The 23,757-nt window shown below is 39.2% G+C and overlaps 1 protein-coding gene across 2 annotated transcripts in view; it reads left to right on the top strand.

Moving 5' to 3' along the window:
• STEAP4 (STEAP4 metalloreductase) overlaps positions 1–6,572 on the top strand; it is a 29,096-nt gene extending 22,524 nt beyond the window's left edge. For both annotated transcript variants that reach the window (XM_072925508.1, XM_030264641.4), the window contains exons 2-5: positions 1,208–1,663; positions 3,027–3,554; positions 4,129–4,293; positions 5,309–6,572. In XM_072925508.1, coding sequence (XP_072781609.1) covers positions 1,208–1,663; positions 3,027–3,554; positions 4,129–4,293; positions 5,309–5,578 — 1,419 coding nt within the window. In that variant the 3' untranslated portion in view covers positions 5,579–6,572. The remainder of the gene's footprint in view (positions 1–1,207; positions 1,664–3,026; positions 3,555–4,128; positions 4,294–5,308) is intronic.
• Positions 6,573–23,757: the final 17,185 nt, after the last annotated feature.

The following is a 23,757-nucleotide window of genomic DNA, read 5'->3' as shown; positions in this document are numbered from 1 at the left end:
AAACTAAGAACATCATCTCAGTGGTTTAAAAGGCGGTATGTATAAATTGCAGCATTCTGAATGGTACTTCATAGAAGAGTGTAAGCAAAGGGTTGTAAACAACAGGAGCAAAGAAGTTGTTTTGGTTATAGCTAAACATTTCATGCATTTCTTTTCATTACAATTTCACCTGCAAACTGTAAAACCTGTTGGTCCCACAGCTCTAATTAGGACAGTTAGCTATGAGTCAGCAAAAGAATTGAACTGAGGCTCCTGCAAATTAAATTGATGCTCTAAGTACTAAACTGATGGACAGACCAAGAGAGGTCAGACAGGTCTGTTTGATGGACAGACCCTGAGACCAGGGTCTCCTGTGGGATGTCTTAGGTGCTCTGCTCTGAGTCCACCTTTTGTTAAGGGAGAACAGCATGTGGACGTACTGCAAGACCTATGGAACAGACCTTTGTGATTCTGTGTTTGTATCATGGGTCTCACTCTGCAAGTATAGAGTGAACACATTGCTATTGCATGGATAATACATTAAAGACTTTGAAGTTGCCAGGTACAGTGATAAAGGAAGAGAGATAAAACCTCAAAGAGAATTTTACTATGTGTTATAAATAAATATCAAAAATCTATTTTTAACATGAAATATTCAAGTCCACTGTCCAAATGCTTCTTGGAACATTCTTCAGGAAATTGAAGAACAATAATAAAACAAATTGGCACTGACTACTTGCATTGAGGAAATACTGAGAACAACAGATAGGTTTATAGCTACCTTTTATAATAACCCTTCATAAAGTATTTTGAAAAAGACCTTCCAGGTTATAATCTGATTAGAAACAGACTCTACATCAATGCTTTTCTATAGCATAAATAAGCAGCAATTATTCTGAAAAGTGTGCTACCCTTGCTCTCTGTGCTCTTGTGTCTTTTCCTCCTATTTTCTCTTTGAGAGAGGAAAACTGAAACAGATCAGATGGATGTTAAAATCCATAAAATGGATGGAAAATAGAGTGCCGTAAGACATGGAGGACTGAATATTCAGAATGTTTTTTAAAATCTCTGCATAAATCTTCTGAGAGTGTGTATTCAGAAGAGTGTGCAGGAATCATATTAAAGGACAAGAAGAGGCTAAGATATCTATTTTGTACACCCAATTTTTATTTTCAAGAGATTGATGTTTTGCTTAGTTTGTTCCAATTACTTGGTTTTTCTTTAACAGATGAATAAAAATTCTTCCAACATGATGGCTTTGGCTCCTAACACTTCTAACAAAAGAGAGACAGTCTGCATATTTGGAACTGGAGATTTTGGACGAGCTCTGGGGCATAAGATGATTCAGTCTGGCTACCCAGTGGTGTATGGAAGCCGAAGCACCCAGATATCCAACCTGATTCCCAAGGATGCAGAGGTGCTGGGCCACGCAGAGGCAGCGCAGAAAGCTGCCATCATCATCATAGCAATCCCGAGGCAGCATTACAACTTTCTTACACCACTAGCAGAGGTTCTCCATGGAAAAGTCTTGGTGGACATAAGCAACAACTTGAAATTAAACCAGTATCCCCAGTCAAACGCAGAGCACCTGGCTCAGCTGCTGCCTGGCAGCAAGGTTGTGAAAGCCTTTAACACCGTGTCAGCCTGGGCCTTGCAGTCGGGCACGCTGGATGCAAGCCGGCAGGTAAGGCTGAGCACGGGGATTTCCTCTGTCACAGAGTCACACATCGCATGGCTTCTCTCAGCTACACACAGCACACCTGGGACGGCAGAATTAGGCAGAGTTGAGATGGTATTTTCATGATAATCTCTCATTTCAAACAAAATGTGAGCTAAAATTTACTTAGGATTTTTAATATGGCATGACAGGGATCATAAATAGCTTGCCTCTGAACTCAGAAAGGTGTTTAGGAATACTACAGAAGCAAGAGAAAAAAGATAGCAGAGCTACAAGAGAGACAAATCAGGAGTGTTACATCATTTGGTCATCAGAGTTGTAAAGTTAAACAGAAATGAGATAAGAGGAATTTTCACAGCAAGAATAAAATGAAGAAAGCAAAACAAGGGAGGCAAGGGATGTGATAGGTCAATGAGTATTGGCAAAAGAAGTATGCTGAAAGGTGAATAAATTACTAAAGTTTTTTAAATCATCGCTATCTAAATTTAACACAACAGCAGTGTGTGCAAACTGCTTTAACCAGCTCCTCAACCACAGGCCAGCAGGCACAGAGCTGGCCAAAGGAAGCAACACAGCAGACTACTTGAAGGCAAATCCTTTATTATGTTTATTATATTATGTTTTCTGTCACTTCAAAGGACAGTGCTCTTGTACAAGACATGAAATCATCCAGCTACTCAAACCATTGCTAACTCTGCTCCCCACTGCCAGATAAATGGTTTTGGCTAGAGACCAAGGGCTTCCAAGCCTAGGTTCTATAAATCTTCACCATCTCAACAAGGGCAGAAATTGCCCCCTTTCTCCCAGTCCCAAAAGGATTATTGTCTTACATACAGAAATGATGATTTCTTCACTATTTTACTAGACCAGGAAAGAACTATTATTTACTTTTGTGATGGGCAAATTATGTTTTAAAGATCTCTGTCCTCACTTCCCTCGAGTATTTATGGACCACTACAGCAGCAAATGAAAATTTTGGTCTTACTTACTGCTATTGAAAATTTTGCTTCAATTTAGCCCTATAAAATCTTGTGCTTACAAACTACTTGCAGATCTTCAGAAAAGTCTTCTACTCAAAGACATATACTAAGCCTGTTATACATTGTTATTTCCAGATATAAAACTTTGCCACTTGAAACAATCTTCTTCCCTAAAGTAAAGAATCATGTTCAAATTTCTTTTTCTTGTTTGCCAAAAATACCTTTAGGGTACTTTTTTGCCTGTATTAATTAAGATCAGGAGTAAGCCAAGTAAGCAAAGAAGCAGGCTAGGAAGCTTGTGCTTACTCTGACAGTAAGCAGGCAGGATGGCAGTAGAGAAAATCACAAAAATCTGTAAAAAATAAACTTCTGTTTGTTTTTGTCTGCAGGTATTTGTCTGTGGAGATGATGTGGAAGCTAAACAAATGGTCATGAATATTGTTCGTGCACTTGGTCTCACTCCACTAGATAAGGGATCCCTCTTGGCTGCTCAGGAAATAGAAAATTACCCTCTGCAACTGTTTCCAATGTGGAAGTTTCCCATCTTTTTGTCCCTTGGCTTAACTGCATTCTTCTTCTTCTACTGTGTGCTTCTTGATATAATTTACACTTACATTTATGAAAAGAATGACTTTTCATTTTTTATTGCAATTACCATTCCAAATCGTGTCTGCCCTGTAATGGCACTCATCCTTCTTGCCTTGGTGTATCTGCCTGGTATATTTGCTGCAATTATTCAGTTATACAGAGGTACCAAGTACCGCCGTTTTCCAGACTGGCTGGACAAATGGATGCTGTGTAGGAAACAGCTTGGCCTAATAGCCTTGGCATTTGCTTCCCTGCATGTTTTGTTCACTCTTGTTATTCCAATCCGCTCCTTTGTACGTTGGAGAACCAGCACAAGAATCATCTCCCAGGTGAGTTTTGTTCCCTGCTCTAAGTCTTCCTTTCTTCTGACCCTGTTAAAATAATACCATCTACCTGAAGCTTCAGAAATCCATTTGGACATGTTTTTGAAAATCCAATGTTCTTTAAAATAAAGTAATATTCCTAGTTTTTGTATCTTTTAGACATTGATATATCTACGTTTTGTTGATACTATGTTGAGCTGTGGGGATATCTGGCCTCAGTCTTCCTCCTAGATAGTTGACATATTCATAAAATAATCAGGGAAAATGTAAACACTCTTTCTTCATATACCTTCAAGAATATAATATACTATGACTTTCTGATCTTACTTAACAAAGGATCACATATCTCTCTTCAACAGGTCCACAGAACAGTAAAATATGTACCTCAATTACAGTTACATGGAACCTACATGTAGTATAATTCCTCTCCTGATTTTTGAGCAGGCATTCAAAGTAAATCTCTGATGATCACTGAGTTAACATATAACATTTATTTCCTACTTACCTGTAAGGTAATTTTTTCTCCTTATTGGTGCTAAAACTGCTATCACTAAAACATACCTGGTCTTCTTTTCTTCAGGTAATGAACAATAAAACAGAACCACTCGACCACACTAATGCCTGGCTTAGTGACTCTTATTTGGCTTTGGGAATTTTAGGATTTTTTTTATTTGTTCTTCTGGGAATAACTTCCTTGCCTTCAGTCAGCAACAATGTCAACTGGCGAGAATTTCGATTTGTTCAGGTAAGAAGACCATCTCTAAAAAAACCTTCCCCTAGTAAACCTCCTTCCCTTATCAACAGTGGCCATGGGCAGGTTCACTAGAGACTTATGGCTTTCCTCTGTTATTATCTTCAAATGTGATCTATGCCTTATCCACCACCACACAGTGAAAAAAAAAAACATCTACATGGCCAAACAGCTTTAAAAACCCACAATTGCTCTGATGGCTCCTTATGGTACAACTGGGATTATTGCATTAAAAAGAGAAAGCTGGGAAAATGTGAGCTCCTAAATGAAAAACAGAAAGCTGGCTTCGACATCAAATTCCACAATTGTACAAAGTCACAAAATAATTTAGCCATTTTATTGTGTTAATTTTTTTGGATCACAAGATAATTCAGTTAAAATGGATCTGAAAATTACTTTATAACTCAAATCTTCTCAATGCCAAGCACTCAAAGAGAATCTGCAATTTCTGCAGACTGTAAAAACTGCTGTGACTATAAACAGGCTGCCCTTGGTAACACATAATCTCAGCTCTCCATTTGGAGGAAGTTTAGTGCAAGCTGCCATGCCTCTGCAGGAGCTGGGCTAGAGGGGAGGGGAGGCAAGAGAAGGGGAAATTACTATCAATGAATGTTTTATCAAGGCAAAAAACTTGCACAGTATGATACTTCTGGATGGATTAGCACTAGAGCATAAAAAAAAAAATCTTGAATTTCTCTACTGAATGTCAGCATTTTCTCAGCTTTTTCACAAATATGACCGCCACTAGGCAGTACATGTGAGCTAGGAAAAATTGTAGGTGTTATTGATGGTGAAAAAACCAAACTATTTAATCTATAACCATTTTAATTGATTTTTTTAAAAAAATAATAAGAGCCTTTATGCTACATAAAATAGTTTCATTTCACCAGTCCCCAAGTTTGCTCATGCCACAAATCTTACTGTGTCCTTAAATTTGCATTTGTTCTGGTTTATTTTACTGTTTTAACCTACATTTCTTTCCTTTGTTTTTTCCGTCTTTCTCCTTTAGTCCAAACTGGGATATCTGACACTGATTTTGTCCACTGCACACACGCTGGTTTATGGTGGAAAACGGTTCCTGAGCCCATCAACATACAAGTGGTATCTTCCAAACATCTATATCCTCTCCCTCATTATTCCATGTGCTGTACTGGTTGTCAAATTTCTGCTGATATTTCCTTGTGTAGACAAACCTCTCACACAAATTCGGCAGGGCTGGGAGAGAAATCCCAAATACTCAGAACAGTCGAATTACATTATCAACAAGTCTGCTGTGTAATTAGCCTACACTGTATTATTAAAAAAATATTATGAGGGCATATCAAATGAAGTCTTAAGCCTACTCTATCTGGAAAGGGAGAAAAAAAGTGAAAACTTGGCCAGACTCTGTATAAAACAAAGCCACCCCAATGACAAGCTTTGAATACAAATGAGGCCAGTGAATTTCTGCAGCCCAGGCATGCTTTCACACAGGTGCAGACCTTCTCTTTTGCTTTGTTTATTTCCCCTTGCCTACTTACCCTCCCTCATAAGAAGGGTATGTGAGAAGTAGGTGATGTTCCATGTCCCTCTTCTACTGTCTTGAACTCCTCCAGAGCTGAGCAGAACCACAGAAACCTTTGGTGTTAGACAGTGTTTGCTCCTCTTTCTTATCCTGCCCATCAGGACTCAACTCTACATGCACCTACACATATCCACAGATGCACACCTGCATGTTTCCACACATTTCCCTGTTTCTAACCTCAGCATCCACCAGCACCAACAGAACAGCTGCGTGATGGATGCAAGCTAAGGAACTGAGCTTCGCCTCCCAACATTGTTTATCCTCCATTAATATCCGATCCAAGGAGAGAGCTATGTTGATTCGTTAGAGATAGTTGAAAAAGATTTTTTTGGTTTTTGTACAGGAACCTTGATGTTCAAAGTGTGTGGGTCAAGGACTGCTGAATCTTTGCTTGTACTGCTCTACCAGAAATTCAGGGGCAAGGGGAAGGAGTAGAGATCAAAATGGCAGAGATGTGAGAAGTGCTTACAAGCCTCAGCTTTTAAAGTATAGGCAAAAAATGATCTGTGATTTTTTTTTGTGTAAGCAGTGAGTTGTAAGAGAAGAAACTGAAGGAAAATCCTTTTATTTGAGGGAATATATGTCATAGTCATATCTCATGAAGTTAATACTGTTGATTTGTCAGAAAATAAATAACTGGATGTGATACTACAGAAATTCTATGAAAATACGCATGTTTTAAAGGCAATAAAGATTTTTTTTTTTTTTTACACTGTTGAGCTCTGTTATCATTTTGGGAACCTGTTCTGCTAAGATGCAGCTGCTAGTGTGCTCAGTTGCACAGAGGTGTTGGGAAACCTTGGAACAAATAAAACGGGATCCTGTCTTCAGCCAGCTGCCTGGACTTGTCTTTCCCCATCTTTGTTTGCTTTTTGGATGAGCACATAAGCAGATCTTTGCTTAGTCATCCAAGTAGGCTGAGGATGTTGGGGAAACACAGGTTCCAGCTGGGATGGTGACTTCCTGTTAAATTGCAAACAGAAGATCCAACAGTCTCCTTTGGACTGGAGAATAAAGAAAATAAAAAATAAGCTGATTTTATAGGAAGAAAATTACTTACTATTTTTTTACATCTCTGCTGTTTTCCCTGTCCATACAAAGAACACTCACATACATTAAAATATAAGCATGCTAGCTGTGCTTTCAAACTAGCATTATCAAGCAGCTTTAAAAAATAAAATAAAATAAAAGTCAAAATAACTATCTGAACAACAGTTCTAAAAACATTTCACAACAATGGAGACTTTTTTTTAATTCTGGGCAATATAGCCTCTCTTCATGTCACCCTCTGTCCCATAATCTGTTCTTTATGCCAAAAAAAATGGTAGAGTAGTCTGGGATATCAGCAACTGACAGAGCCAGATTTCTTAGAAAGAATTCTGGCGTCAAGTACTCTTACTAACCAGCACACTGGTGCATATGTTATACTTGTCCTAAACTGATATGCATTTATTGATGTAAGTCTTTACAGAAGTTTTTCTTGACCTGTGCTGTGATGGAGTAGTACTACACTTCAAGTTTCCTTTGGTGATTTTCCACAGAATCATTTATTGCAGAAGGGATCAGGTATAGGCTCAACAGGCCCAAGTGACAACACTGTTGTGAGGATATCTGTAACACCTCCTTACAGCTCCCTGGAGGAGAGATGAAAGCAAGCAGAAAGAAGAGGAAAACAAGACAGAACGAGAGAGAGATTGTGTTTGCATTAGTACAAAGGGACAGACAAGGGCAGAAAATAAGTAGCAGCAGTCTGAATGAATATCCTCTAGATTTGCCATTTTGGTGGTAGATTCTTGCCTCAGTGACAGGTACTCCAGATTTATGTTATTACCAGTAGCAAGAGTTCCAAAGCACTGACACATACTGGGTTTTGATATTACTCTATAAAGGATTTATTCTCAGGGTTTCTGCCTCTCTCCCAGTACAGATTTAAAACCTGCCCTACCTCTCTCACAGCTGAGCCTGTGGGTTGAAGTTTAAACTCCAACAGCCATAACAAGTCCCATTTAAAAGCTGTGCTTTATGAAATACAAACAGTGCAAGTGCTCTGCATCTTATCCTCCAAGCAAATAGGCTCCTTTGTGTTTTCTGAGGGCCTTGTGTTAAAAGAGGCCAAGCCAAGGCTCCTTCACCCTCACCGGGAACTAGCACAAAGTTACCACGGCCAGACTGAATGCTGCTTTGTACACTCACTCACAGCTAATCCCTCCTCTCAAACACCCACAGGACTGTCCTTCTGCAGGCAAGACAAAGGAACTTCTTTGGGGATGGATATCACGTTGTTTTGCCAAAGGAAAACACACCAAGATGTACTGGAAATGCAAAGCAGCTGGGTACGATTTGCAATTTGCTTTTTACTCCAAGGATAAAGTGCCAATATTGGCTGTGTACAAACTGAGGCGGTGATGCTGTTTGCTGTGAGGGGGGTGTGCAGAAGCTCTCAGAGGCAGATCCAGAGCCTTGCATCCGAACTCAGCAGCAGGTGCTTTGTTGAATTCAGTAGGTAATAGGTCAAATCATCACTCTCATCTGAGTGAGGGATTTCATGTCCCCTTCATATCCTCTTGTACTTGGGCAGCTGAGGAGGATTTGATTTACAAATTTACAAATTTACTTCCTGAACATGGTAGAGAAAACAAATTCAGTATTCATACTGGTAGTGAAAGGATTCGGTGGTAGTATTTTGAAAACAATAGCCAGTGCCAGGAAACTTGTTGGTAGCTTGTATGCATTACTCATGGCTGATTCTATATTTTTTTTTTTTCCTTTTATGTACTGACAAAGCCTGGTGAAATAGGAGATCAGAAGTATCATGAAAGGAATTTTGGAAAGGGTGTTTTCCATATGGTTCCCAGAAGCCAAGAAAAGCTTTTATGTGCATATGTACATAATGGCATTCTAAGAACTCCTGCAGAAATAAAGCATTGATTCTTAGACCTACTTCTAAATCAGAGTCAACACTTAGAAAATACAAATTACAGCATTTAAAATAAATGGCCACATGGATATTGTCACAGTAACAACTACGTTTGGGATTCATTATATAAGAAAGTTTTATTCTAATACACTACAGCATAGTGGGATAGACAGCATAGTGTGGGTAGACCTCTACATCCTTCATGATAGGGTAAATTTAACTCTTCGCCTTTTTTGTTATTCCTGGGGAATATCTACTTTAACCAAAAAATGTATTTATTATTGAAAATAAAGTGTTTTAATTAATTAGAGTTCCTTGAAACAGAATGGGATTTCAGGAACACACTGGCCCCAGGGGATGCAGCTGATACCACAGATATTGCTGGATCCTGAACCGTGGAGATCTGAGCAATTCTCTTCAGTTCCACCACACTGTGCACTGAGGTCCTGAGATCTTCAACTTATTTTGCTTTGCAGTACAGCCTTCTGTCAGGCTTCTCTTCTTTATCTAACAGTCACCTTTCACTCTAAGACGTGACACTTTGTGACCCACTCTAAAAAAGCCCCTTTATTCCTGTATGTCAGGCTTTTGCAGCAAGCAACTCTTGTTAACTCCTGCCAGACACAAGATTTCGCAAGAGCATCTTTTGTTTCAAATGCTGTTGAGCATGATGGATTTACTGACCCAGATCAAGAACTAGTGAATATTGTGAACACTCACAGTAGCTATGTTACCCATGTTTGCCTGTTTGTCTTTATTATGATTAGCATATTTAATAAGCATTTAGTGTACCGATATTAACCTAAATATGCACTCTCTCCCACATTTCAGAAGCTTTTCTCTCCTACAAAGACTATTTTTTTCATCTGCATTATACAGATTTTTGTTGTGGATCTCCATTTGTATCAGTAATTCCTGACTAACACAAATGATTTTCTCCCTCAAGGAAGTTGACATTCCTCAAGATAAAATTTTTATCTATCACCGTGGAAAACTACACATCTCTTATTCTTGCACACTGCCTTAATGTTTTTGACTCTGGGAACCCAGAACTGACATAAACACTAGCTCTGACAAGACTAGACCTCTACATAGTCCTTTCTTATAAACAACCTCTGTGCTACAAGGAAAGTAAAATACAGAATCTTTACAGTACAAGCACAGACCTCAGAGAACTGCGTGAAACTTAGCTAACATCTCCAAATGCTGCAAGCCAGAAGTGGTAAATTTTGTTCATATGTCTTCACAAACACGCTCCATTCCTGTCTCTCTTTTCTGCTTCCACATCCAGATTTGCTTGTTATTTGAGATACAATCTCTTCACTGTGCTTCTCTTCATATGTGCTCAGATTTAAACTAGGAATAGCTTAACTGCAGTCAGTAGCCTCAAGATAGTAGCAACAGTAGTAGTTACAGTGCAGAGGCCTTTCCTAGTTTCCTAGCTAGCTATTAAAATTTTTGCCTCAGTTTTATGGGAGATAGGAAAATGTAGTCTTTATAAACCTCTCTTTAAGACCCTTCAGAAAATAGATAAATGAAAATGGAAAAAAATATAAGTTATTGTAATATGCTAACCATTACAGGACACAGGTGTTCAATTACAGGTAGTTGAACACCACTAGACCAAACTAGAATATCCCAAAAAAGGCAGCTTTCGGGCACATTATCTATGACAGAGTGTTGGCATCAAAAGGGGGAGGTATTTTTAAAGAAACATACTGGAGAAAAGTATATGGAACAAAAATTAAAAGCTATTAGAATGAATGAGAGAGAGAAAAGGAAAGAAGGACAAGGAAGAAAAAGCTGATTATCTTCTTTCCTACTGACTCCATGGCAGAAAACATCACACATTCTTGACTGCAATTATGAACCAAATTACCAATTATTTCAGCACTTTGTAAATAATTAAATGAAGAATTTGATCTTGGCTGCCCTGGAGTTCAAACTACCTCTTAGGATCCCACCATAACCTTCTTTCCCGAGTCCAAACAGGTACAAATATGTTTATTTTCTCATTCTTTACAACAACTATTGGAAAGGTAGCTGCCACTCCACACCACACCGCTCATGGCTGAGCAGCAGCAGTAGCAAACCTCACTGTGCATCAGGCACAGAGTTTGCATGTCTTGACATTAAATATAGTTGGAAGAACTCTTTCTTTGGGGTAAAAAAACCAGAAAATATGCCATAGCCCAACTGTACAGGCTGAGGACAGATTGCTTAATGGACTGCTCTGTTTCAAAGCAAGACGCTATCATCTTCATTTTATAGTTAAAGAAGCAAAATCAAACACAGAATCTCACTGAAGAAAGAGTAAATCATTCACACAGCATGCAAACTGGAAAGAAATCCTACAATTCTTGGTGAAGAAGACAAGTGAGAGCTGGGCAGGGTGAGCAGGACCTGAAGAGGTGACTGGAAGGGCAGTCCTTTCCTCTCCCCACCTTGTCTAGTGATGACCCAGAGTTCTAGGAGCAGTGGAACAGGACAGATGCAGCGTCATTGTCATTTAGAACCAGCCCAGGCAATCAGAGGTGATGGGTGTAGAAGCAATTGCAGGGAATTATGTTAAATACATACAGGATTATAGTTTGTTTGTTTTTCTAGTAGCTTCTGTTCTTCAGTCCCATAAGTAAAAACTGGAAACCAAATCCCATCTTTAATTGGATTGATCTAAAGGTTAAACCTCAGGTCACACTTCAGAAACTCCAGTCTGTTCTTACTGGCAAGCCTGCCGAGCATTGTTGAGATAAATAAACCCAAGAACTTAGGATACCCAGTCTTGCCTGAGGGATGCCTTCTGTCCAGTTACAGAAGTCTGGGAAGGATAAAGGGCCTAACTTGGAACAATACCAAATACCCAAGTATCACTGAATACTACTGAATAACTTCTAGCTCCTCTTCAAACACCCATGTTTCCAGGCAAAGCTGTCTTCCCTGTCTTTCACAAAGAAGCTGACACTTAGATTCACACTTACTGTCTTCACAGACATATCCCAAGTTTCTTTAATGATCCCTGTGTCAGTGACTCATACAACATCACGCAGAAAGTCAGAGGCAAGGAGAGGAATTGGATTTCCTGAAGCTAAGGATAGTTCTCTAATTACGAGGAGCTTTACAGATTAGAAAGCCAGAAGGCAACCTTGTGATTAGCTATTCTCTCTTCCTGCAGAACACACGCTGTAGACACTGCCTAAATTAATTCCTTTCTGAATTATCAGGAGTTGTCATATTTTTTGGCTCACAGACCCGCTACAAATTTTCCAACAGTAATACAGATCGCTGTAAAGTTTAAGCTTCCTGACAAAAGGCAGTTTTATCCTAGCTACCATTTGTTATTGCTGGCAAGTAATCCATTAAAACAGGCTGCATTAAAGATATTCTGAAAAAAGTGCTGAACTTGATTTAAATGTTAGAGAGCTCACCACAACTTCTGGCAAATTATTTTGACAGCTGATTACCCTCATTTTAATACATAGCCTGGATTTTTTTTTAACTGTAGTATTCAGTAAACATAATTTATGATTTCCAAGATTTATCTGAAGTGTCCAGAATGGTGGCTATATATAGACCAAATATATTACTCTAGAAAAGAAGCTCAGATGTAGGAAGAAAGTGCGATTTATACATACATACATACATACATATATATATATGGAGAAATATAAGTTCTAGTTCTCCTACTGTATATGTGGAAATTCAAACACACACTGAAACTTCATGGTGATGAAAGTGAAAGATTCAATGTCTTTCCAATAAATTTTTTTTAACCTAGTAAAGTAAAAACTTAAAATATTAACCATCAATGTGGAAGGTCTTTAACTTCACTATAATTTCACCAAAAAAAAAAAAAAATCCCAGATTGTTGGAAAAGATGAAATTTTGACAAAAAGGTTTCACAGATATGTATGCTTGGCAGAAAGCTCTCTGAATGTAGAATATGAGAACAGAATAAAGATGGAAGAAAGTTCTGATATAAAAGAACAATACATGTCTAAATTGACAATTGCTGTGTTAGTCATTACTGGATAACTAAGAAAGCAAATGTTAAGTCGAGTTGGAAGGAGGTTTTATGACTACAGCAAAGGATATGTTGACCACAAACAAAAAAGCAGAAATTGGTCTTAGGAAAAACAGATACCATAGGCAAACAAGCATGCCGATGTGACAAGTAGAAAAAAGGTCTAAGAATTTTCCACTGCAAGAAAACTGAAAAACAACTTTAAGCTTAAACTGTAACATACTAACTCATGTGATTGGGCAGTATTGACCATAATATGGTAATGATAGTAGTTGTGATAGGCTACAGGTAAAGGTGTTGTATATAATGCTGAAAGGTTGTTATGTATTAAGATGCTCATCAAAGAAAAATATACAATGCATTGTAACCATAACCAAAGGGTCTGTCTTCAGGCTAGTCTATAGCTGTAGCTGACAGCTGTAGGCGTGGCTCTCTCACCCGCGACCCAAGACTGCTGTAAAATCTTCTATACATTTTGAAGAGCCACCTGGAGTTCCATATCTCTCATCTCAGGCTCATCCTAATAAATATTTATTAATAACAGGGTGAAAATAGCAAGGATATTACCTGCAGGTTTACAGTTTTTGTAACCTACCCCGTTCAACGCACACGAAGAACAGCTACCACATAAACAGGTTCCTAGAGGTGCCTCAGGAATTAGTTGCAGACCCACCATTACACATAACAAGTCTCAACAAGCAGAAAATCACTGCTGAAGAAATGTGCAAACCGTACTACCCTGGAAATCCACAATGAGGACAGAAACAGATGGAAGCCATTCAATGGCTGGTGCATTTTCAGCCACAACCCCATTGAATCCAGCTCTCCAGAAGGTGATTGTAGAGGAACGAACACTTGTCACAATTCCAGCCCAAGGAGATGTAGCCCGGAAAGCACAAGCTGAAAACCACAGAGGGCCTACTAGAAAGGGTTCTGAACCTCGTTCAAAAATGCTAAGGGGGTAGGAAAAGGAGGGCAGTTCAAAGATCTATAATGGTTTTGTGATTTTCAGATGAACAGAGAACTCCACCACGTGAAAGGGACAATGAACTCTCTGAAATGATCTCCATTAACGCCAAAAATGTTGGAATGCAATAAAAAGTTCCCAGGTCACTATTCCACCAGCGACTAGGAATGTCATAATCCAGTAACTGGAAAAGTGAGAAAAAGCAGTTTGTCTTTTCTATGAGACAGGAGAAAGAACCATAATCTGTACAAATATATGCAACTCTGGGATTGTTTAACAGAGCACCAGGTGTGAGAAAAGCATACAGAGAGTATCATATAAGCTTCAGATAAAACCACAAGTGTACTTAGGCGGCTTTGGCTAGGTTTAAAGGTGAAATTCTACTTAAATCACTTTACCTAGAGGCTGAGAGTAAAGAAACTTGTTCATTTCTTTACAAGTTTAGGTATTTCACATCTGGTGTTGTTGCACTTATTTTCAAAGAATACACATAAGGAAATATATGGCTCAATTTACAACTTCTCTTTCTAAAGAAAAGAACATAAAGACTAATAAGCTGTAAATGCTTGGGTTAGGAGAAGTATTACAACCATTTGAGAGACAAAACACCAATACCAAATATCATTATCCCAACACCAGAAGGAGACAACAAAAAAGCTTAGACTTAAAACTATTCAAATGAGATTAAAAACCTTCTGGGTGTGCCTTGAAGACAAAACCAGTGAAAATAATTATCCTTGTTAGTCAGGTGACTATGTTTTAGTATGGGTGTATTCACTTTTGCAAACACCATGTCAAGCACAGATGCTTTAGTCAAGCTTAAATCACTGAGTTTAGTATAGGGACACCAGCATTAGATTGAATGTTAATTGCCTGTGTAATACAGAAGGTTATATATATTGCATTGCAAAATCCTTGTTTATTCTTCTAAACAGGGGAAGGACTGTGTGAATACACACCTACATACCTTTTGTTTATCTGTCTGAGATTTTATAAGAACAGACAATTGAAAAACCAATCATGTTGTTTCATCTTCTCTTTCTTTCTCTACACAGTTATGAGAGAAAAAAAGTGAAGACTTTCTTAAGTAGGTCACTCTAGCACAAGCACAGAGTTTGTGTAAATAAACAGCCATGGATTTTCCCCTTAGCTATCTGGAGAGAAATTTCAGTGATCAGCCCAAACACTGTTTTGTCAGAGATGTGCCAGGAAAAACAATAAAAATAAATTTAGCAGAAAATACAATAGCAACAACTTCCTAAGTAGGGTTGTTAAGGTTTTAGAATACATGTAGTAATAAAATAGACTAATTCAATTCAATCTGTTACACACAACAGAAGGAGCAAGCTAAGAAATTATCACAGTGCTAGAACTAGGTGCAGTGCTAATGTACTCTGGGAATGTGCCATAAATCCCAACCTTGGACTTAATAAAGGCTTAAACAAGATTACTTCTGCTGAATATTCATGCTGTAACTAGTTAAATTATAGAAGTACTACCTAAAGATTTTACAAATTAAATAAATGGAAGACACAGGAAAAAAACACCAGCTTTGTCTATAGGGAGGTAAAAAGATACTGTTCAAAGGCAGATAGAACTAGAAGAATCTGACCACTCCTGACACTCTCAGCTCTAACTACTGCAACAGAAGAAAATCAAGCACCTCTCTCTGGTGCAAAACACTTATACCTAATGTATATCTACAGTGAAAACAACTTTTAAAATCAGATCTTTCAGCCAGGAGAATGACATCCCTTAACATGCCTCCATGTTATGTTCCAGAAAAGAAAGGGCAGTATTTGCAGATAATTTTTTTCTGACTGGTTTTATTAATAGAGTCCATGAGGGAAACAAAATAAAGCACTTAATCCATACTTATTTTCCACCCTTCTCTCCTGGCACTCACAAACCTCCAGAGCAAGCAGACTTATTTATTGCTTAGATAAAAAAAGCCTGGCCACTTCAACAAGCATGAAGATAGATACCTGTGACCTCTGATCCCAGCTAGGTTCTCAGCAGAGACCTTCACAAGTCTGACTCCTGTGCAAAATAGGACTCTGCAAGTATAATTCACTGTACCCACTACCAGTGAATAACTGAGGCCCCTTAAGTCCAAGATAATGGTGATCATGAGCTTTCATGTCAAACCAACTGTGGCTCTGCCATGAGAATATCTGTGGCTTTTTCAGACCATGTCTTTTAGGGCTTTTTCCCTAAAAAGTCTTCAATGTTTTGTTAGCCTCCATGCCAAAACATGATGAGAACAGTAGTTGTTTAAGTGTGTATTTGAAATACATGTGTGGAAGCCTGCAAATGCTTTGAAGTGTTAGATGTGAAGGTATTGTGCTTAAGCTAAGCTATTGGAAAAACATTATTAGATATTAGCCAATACAAAAGGTCATGAAAATCTTCTCACAAATGAACAAAGACAAAAAACATGTAGATGAAAGCAGAAAGAGAAGAGGATGGTGTGGTAAGCACATGGGAACATCCTCAGAGTTATATAAAAGCGTTAATCCAGAAGAGTGTGGAGATGACTGTGCTTAAATAAACTGAGCTGCCACATTTGAGAGCAACTCCAAAATTCAGAGCTTTGTTTTTATGTTTACTGCCACCAACCAACTGTTCTAACTTTTGTTTAAATAAATTTCAAATGAAATCAGAAAGCTTTTCTTTTTACTTGTGGAGTGATCTTAGACAGTTCAAGGCCAATTCATTCCTGTCTGTAACAGGCTAAGCATACACAACACAAATGGAAACCACCAAGTGATTATTAGCATCTGTCGCCCTGATTCTTAAGTTTTTCTAAAGCCTTCTGTGTTTACATTCTGTTGGAAAACTTTCCCACACAATTTCTGTAAATAACATATTGTTTTGCATTCCTTCATTGGGGTGGAGAAACTTGATGTACTAGTGGTTTGTCCAATGTCTTTGGAGAGGTGGCCCGTTCACTCTCCAATCCACTGTCACCTTTGGAAAAGTATAAAAGTTGGAGTCAGAAAATAAACTTCCTCTTTTACCTTGCAAAATAGCAGGTAGCTCGCATTGTGCTTTCTCGTGTCCTATAGCAACAAGCATCTGCAAAGAATCCAGAACAGATCAATTATATAAAAATAAGTATCAACTGGAAAGCTCTAAACATTTTGGAGCACAGAGTACAACAACTGAAAGCCTGCATGGCCTATTTACCCTCTTGTTTTTCCATAAGTCCTGTGCATGATTTTATAAAGACTTGTAGATGTTCTGACTTAGAGGTGATTGAGAACCTTTCATTTTCTTCATGAAAATTCTAACCATTTTACTGGAAGAATAAGGAATAATAAGCTATAATGCACATACTGACAATGTATGAAAGAATCCGGCTGCAAAAGTACTGAGCAAGAAAGAAGCATCAATGTGACAACAACAACAGAAAAACCTGTACCAGACATCCTGCAAACATGAAGTAAGAACAAACTACATCATCAGCTCTCCTACCAGCCACGGTACCATGTGCTGAATTAAATACAATTATTATTCATAATAATACATTATTATGCATAACTGGCTAATGATTTCTGACTTGACTTTACTAATTATGACCCTATTTGTACATCATGTTCACTCTTTCTAGGCAGACAAAAAGATTGTTATGCTCAACAAAGGGAGAAGAAATGTTCTCTGTGATACAGTTCACATAAATATGGCAAACTGGAATGCTTTCAGTGGCAGATTGCGGCTAATTTTAGAAATTACACTTCTCAACCAATCTATTTATTTAGAACTCTCATACTCAAACATTTAAATATTATCCATAATCTTCAGAATTGACTCTCAAACATACATGCATGCATCCGTGTTAAATTTTTTCCAATAGAAAAACCTATCTATAAACTCCTAAACCACTCTTAGACATTTTAAAAGGGACTTTTGGCACAAATTTATTCAGCTCCTACTAGAGAGGAGTGCTGGGACCCAAGGAGCTGCTCCCACAGCTGGTACCAGAGGCCCGTCTAGGTGAGTTCTGTTTCTACCTTTGGCAGAACTTATATTAGGATGTTGTAAAAAACAGGTATAGGTTAGACAGCCAACAAGCAAGAGCTGATGTGCCTGAATTAGAAGTAGCAGTATGACATCTAGTGGGCTTTTTTTGGGACAGCAATAGGCTTATTCCTTTTTAGCAACTCATAAAAGCTCACAGATCACAGAACATTCTGAGTTGAAAGGGACCCACAAGGACCATCAATTCGAACTCTTAATGGCCTGTACAGGGATTGAATTCATGACCCTGGCGTTATTAGCACCATGCTCTACCAACTGAGATAATAGGTTTCAAGAAATTTAACAAAAGGAGCAAACAAGCTAATACAAGGAACAAAGAAAACAGCCAGAGACTACACAAGGGAGGAAAAAATATTTACAAAAGCCAGAGGTGGATCAAGAAGTTTTGTGTTCACTGGTATTGCTTCAGAGTGTACTCAAGTATGACTGACAGGAATTGAAAATACATCTCATGTTGGCCACTTGGGGATATGTGTTGCAATATTTGAGGCATTTTCAACACATACCCCATGCTGCAACAGAAGCATTAAACAAAACAAGCAACAAGGGGAGACATCATGATTAAGAAAGTGACTTTTCTCCACAGAGTGTGACACACCTTTCACTTCCAGTATGCTGAAACTTGGGAATCCCCCAAATGCTAAAAACTCCATTGCATCATAGGTGGCAGTGGGACACTTAAAAATGAGTCAATAAAACCTAAACTTTATTTTCCTGGAGTTGTTTATTTCCGTGTCCCTTCTGCTACATGAGTCACATGCAAACCAGCCCAAGACATTTCCCCAATAATTTGGCCAGTCTCATTGATTATGGAAATTATGGATCAGCAAATGAAAATGAACTCTGGTTGTACTGCACTGGTGTCAACTCAGTTCAAGCACTAGACATGGAGAAAATAAATGCCATCTGCCTAGGTTCCCAACACATTTTGGAGCTAAGAATGAGAGCCCTAATGGACATCAAGCACCTAATGGGTGACAATTGTAGAATCCAGACACCTGAAGCAGCATTTCTATGCACTATACACTGGTTTTCTGCCCTGAATACTGTCCCTGAACCACCGCTAACTAGCCAGCTATGAGCTCATTTCTCACCTATCACCAGCGGTGGTGCTGCACAGCACAATGCCTAAATCGTCAGGAATATCCCTTTTGTACCTGGATACCCATGGCACTGCTTCAGAAGAATAAAGCTTCACAGCAATTCCTTTCCATCTGCACCCGGGAGTTTTACAAGCCTTTGCTTGCCATCCAGCTGGTACAGCAGAATCCCAGCCTTTCAGAAGGTGAAGTAGCATAATAAATATTCTGATTTATACGAGACCATATATGCTGACACATAGGATTGCAAAAACTGTTGTACAGAAAGAATCAGATGCCTTATTGCTGAACTTGTTCTGTGCTTCAATCCTTTATACACAGTTCATTTTCATATTCTGGCTTCTGTCCAGCAAAACAGAGACCTGAATCCTGACCCCATGTTATTCAATAAAATAATTAAAAGAGCTTGCATGACTTGTGTCATCAATCTGTTTTAAATTCTGCAAGTTCTTGGTATTGAAGGTTTTCAAATAAGGTATGTGGATGGTAAAGGAATAAAGATCAGTTGAAAAGTGACATGCAAAATAAGCAGCATTGTAAATGCATTTTTCAAGTCATAGGCATGTATCACTGTTATCATCAGATATCTTTATATATCTAATTATATCTTTAGTTAAAGACCATCTTGGGACCCATCTGACTGCAACGTACCAGATCTAAGAAATTAATGTCATTACTGAAAAAATGCATTTCAGCTTTTGTTCTGTAAAGAACTCATACCTGGGAAATGCACAAACAGTTGTGTTTATAATTAAATGGACATGGTAAATTGTGTTATTGTACAGCATTGAATAAAAGCTGAGTGTTAGCCTCAAAAAATCTCAATATTAAAATCTCACTAGCTGTACCATCTTGTTTTAGGCCTTCAGTGATACTCTTGCTGATGCCCAGGGAGTGATGAACAATTTTCACAACTCTGAACACAGACAAAAAAAATAAGGGAATGAGTATGAAGCAAGGCAGTTAGTCACCTCTGAACCACCCATTAAGGAAGTTGCAGCTAAGAAGGAAAAGTCTGGAAGACAGATGATGTTGCAAAAAACTGAGGTAGCTTAAACTGGATGACTAAAATCTATAGAAAATTTTGTTCTCCATATTCTCTGTATCTGTGAATTGACATAAATGCCTTCCCCATGCCCCCATCCTTTCAAGTACATTATGTGATGAATCCAGCATAAAAATTGGTTATTAAAGGAAATCCTATACAAAATACTTGGCTGCAGAACTGAGTATAAATAATGTGCAGTAAATAAAAAATGAAAGGGTGGCATCGAAGGCAAAAAAAAGTAGCAGAACACAAAAGCATCATTCCTTTGGACACCAAGTCAGGCATTATATTAGAGACATCTAGTCTGTACTATATTTATTTTTCCACTGTTTAAAATCATGCCTCTTCTCAAGTATTACAATTAAAAGGGAGAGGAGATTATTTTGTGGCCTTCCTTAGGTAGTATAGTTATTCTGAAATTTCCATCCCCTCAGCTGTGCTAAGTAAATACCTCAAGAAAATTGAACTTTACACTTTAATTCCCTTTCTCCTCTCTAGCTTTATTGCAGTTGTCAGGCAAGCATGACACCTCAGCACTCCAGCACCAAGCTCCCAGCCACTACACCAGATGGGAATGTAACTGGCAGCACGATCCAGCCCAAGGCTTTCACCTCAGGGTGACCAAATTCCCACATCACATGTGAGCTCATGTCAAGGTTAAATGTACCCAGACTTAGAAGGAACAGAAGTAGAACAGATGGGCAAGCAGAAAGTCTGTGACTTGTCTTGGGTTTATGCTAGCCTTGGTTCACTGTGAGGAAGCATTGCACACATAATGAATCTGTGACCAGAGTTTAAGGCAGCAACACTTTACTGTAGCTCAGTTCTGAATTCTTTCTTAAAATCCTACTAAAAAGAATCCAGAAAAAGCTATGGAATGAAAACTGTGCACATAATTTTCCCTTTCTAAACAAAATTATTTTACCTAGGCATTTTCTTAGAAAAATACAGTGAATTATCTCAGGGAAAAAAAAAAAGAAAAAAAAAAAAAAGAAGTCATTAGTACTAGCATTCTGTGTTGCTTGACTACGATTTTCCCACTAGAGGGATCATACACTCTTTGAGACCTGCAAAATCAGAAGCTATTTATTCCACACAGATTTCTTACTGGAGTGTTTGTAATATGATGAACTTAAGGAAACTTAAAAGGTTACCACAGCTCAGCCACCCTTCAGAAGGCAGATGTGTACTCATTAATCTCCTCTAATATCCTTCCTTTGCAGCCTTTTTTTCAGATAAGAAATAAGCAAATGCACCAGTGCAAACAAAATGCCTACCCAACAATCCATTTAAAATACATCCCTTGGTTACATCTGTCTCCTAGCTCTTTTGCTCATGTATGTTTAAATATAAATAATCTTGCAAATGCTAACTACTGAGTGCAGTGCATTTGGGCCCCTCACTACAAGAAGGACACTGAGGTGGTGGGGTGAGATCAGAGTTGATGAAGAGTCTGGAACACAAGTCTGATGAAGAGCAGCAGAGGGACCTGGGGTGATTAGCCTGGAGAAAAGGAGGCTGAACAGGGACAGTAGAACTCTCTACAACTGCCTGAAAAAGAGGTTGTAGTGAGGTGGGGGTCAGTTTCTACTTGCAAGTAACAAAAGAGGAAATGGACTCAAGTTGTGCCAGGGGAGCTTTTTGGATATTTGGAGAAATGTCTTTATTGAAAGCATTGTTGAGCTTTGGAGCAGACTGCCCAAAGAAGTGGCAGAATTACCATCCCTGGGGAAATTAAAAGAGCTGTAGATGTGACACTGAGGGACATGGTTTAGTGGTGGGCCTGGCAGTGCTGGATTAACAGGTGGTCTCAATGTTCTAAGAGATCTTTTCCATTCTAAACACTATGATTTGATGAGTGCCAGGAGTCTCAGCAGAAGTACTGAAAATGGAGAATGGCCAGCTATTTAAGCTGAGTTAAAGTACAGAAAAACCCTATCCCAAATTATGAAACATCTTCCTTTTCTATACAACTACAGCCGTACAGTTTAGTGCCTTTATCTACCAACTGTTATAAATCATACCTGTTTGTTTCTCACTGAAGTAATGAAAAATTCATTCCTATTAAGTTACTGTCAATATATATACCATTTGAAAATTTGTTTATCACTGTATAACTCTTCAAATCTTATCACTTATATTCTTTGCCACTTATTTTCAATCTTTCCAGCCTTTAATATTTTTATCACTGTTCCTAGGTCCTATTTTAATTAGGAGAGCTTTTTGCCTAGACTTTAATATATGTAGTTTAACAAAGTTCAGCACAGAACCTGCAATAACCTGCACTGTATGCGATTAAGTTTGGTCAAAACAACTATCTGACAACCACACAGCTTGATATCAACACTCTTAGTTAAATAGGTATTTCTTAAGCCAAGAAATTATACAGGGTCACTACTTTGTTTCTCAGTTGCTTCATAGGTTCATATATGTTATTCTGTGTGATGAAGGCATTAAATAATTATTTGTCTCATTTGGCAACTCTATTGGTTATTAAATTACACAGAACACCCGTTTTGTTTTCATGTCATTGGCAATTGTTAGCAGTTTTAAGGTACAAATAATGCTAAAATAATAAAATATATTCCACGTAGAAAATGTCTGAAAGTCCTGTTTACTGGATGACTTAGAAGCTGAGAAGAGTGACTCACTTTAAATGAAAACTTTATTATAAATTAGCATACTTTAATTAATTAAGGTCCTATTCAAATATATAATGTTCTTCAGAAATTATGTCAATAAACAAACAAACAAAAAAAATGTTGTGCTTCCAGATTTCTGACAGCAGACCATTTGCCCTGCAAGGTCTCTATTAGGAGATCTGTTTCAGTCATACAGACTCCAGCAACTGATTTCTCATTGTCTGAATTAAATAGCGCTCACTGGGAGAGGGGGGGAATTCTATGTTTTGCAAAGTCGCAAGACCAGCTCAGACCAAGCCGTGGCCGTTCCGGCTGATGCTGTTCCCTGGGATATTGGGCGGTCAGCGGGAGAAAACCACGGGCGGCACCGGGGAGCGCCGCCAGCCGGGAAGAGGCTCTTGGATCAAAGCTGCTGCTCTCCAGGTAATCCCCCAAAGCCGGAGCGGCCCCGACTGAACGCAACAGGGCTCCCTCGCTCCACCGGGACACGGCTCCTACTCCAGAATTTGGAGCTACAGACCCAAAAGAAATTATACAGCTTGTTCTGTGTCTTTGGGATCAGGGACGGGTGGTCCGATTCTGAAGAAAAACCACCGGTACCAACAGAGAACACGAAAGGATGCGTTTGGGATACACGATACGGATGCACCGACTGCCGAGTCTATGAGTCTTGCGGTCTTTTGGCAAACCACGAGTCGGTGGTTCTGAAATAATCAACCGATTCACCGGTGAACATGTCGGGAGCTTTCCTGTCACCTTAATGGGTGACAGCCGCCACAGAACACCGTTTTCCCGGGAGCGGCAGTCCCGGGATGCGCCAGGGACTGGCTCCAGCTCCGCTGCCCCGGCCGCTGGCTCCGGGGCGCAGCCTCCTCCTCCTCCTCCTCCTCCTCTTCCTCCTCAGCGGAGCGGTTCCGTCCATGGGCGCCGCCTCCCGCGGGTGTCTGAGAGCTGCTGGCCGGGAGCCGCCGGCGAGCTGAGCCCGCAGCTCTCGGCCGGCTTCCCCGCGCCGAGCCAGCGCCCTCAGCGCTCCCGCACGGACACAGCCACGTCCCGCCCCATCCCGCACTGACACAGCCACTCCCCCCTCATCCCGCACTGACAGCGCCACGTCCCGCCCCGCCGGGCCCCAGGCAGCGCCCCGCCCCGCTGCGCCGG

This window comes from Taeniopygia guttata, chromosome 2, assembly GCF_048771995.1.
Source record: "Taeniopygia guttata chromosome 2, bTaeGut7.mat, whole genome shotgun sequence".
NCBI lineage: Eukaryota > Metazoa > Chordata > Aves > Passeriformes > Estrildidae > Taeniopygia > Taeniopygia guttata.
Note: the sequence above shows the minus strand (reverse complement) of the source record. Positions and strands in the feature narration are given on the sequence as shown.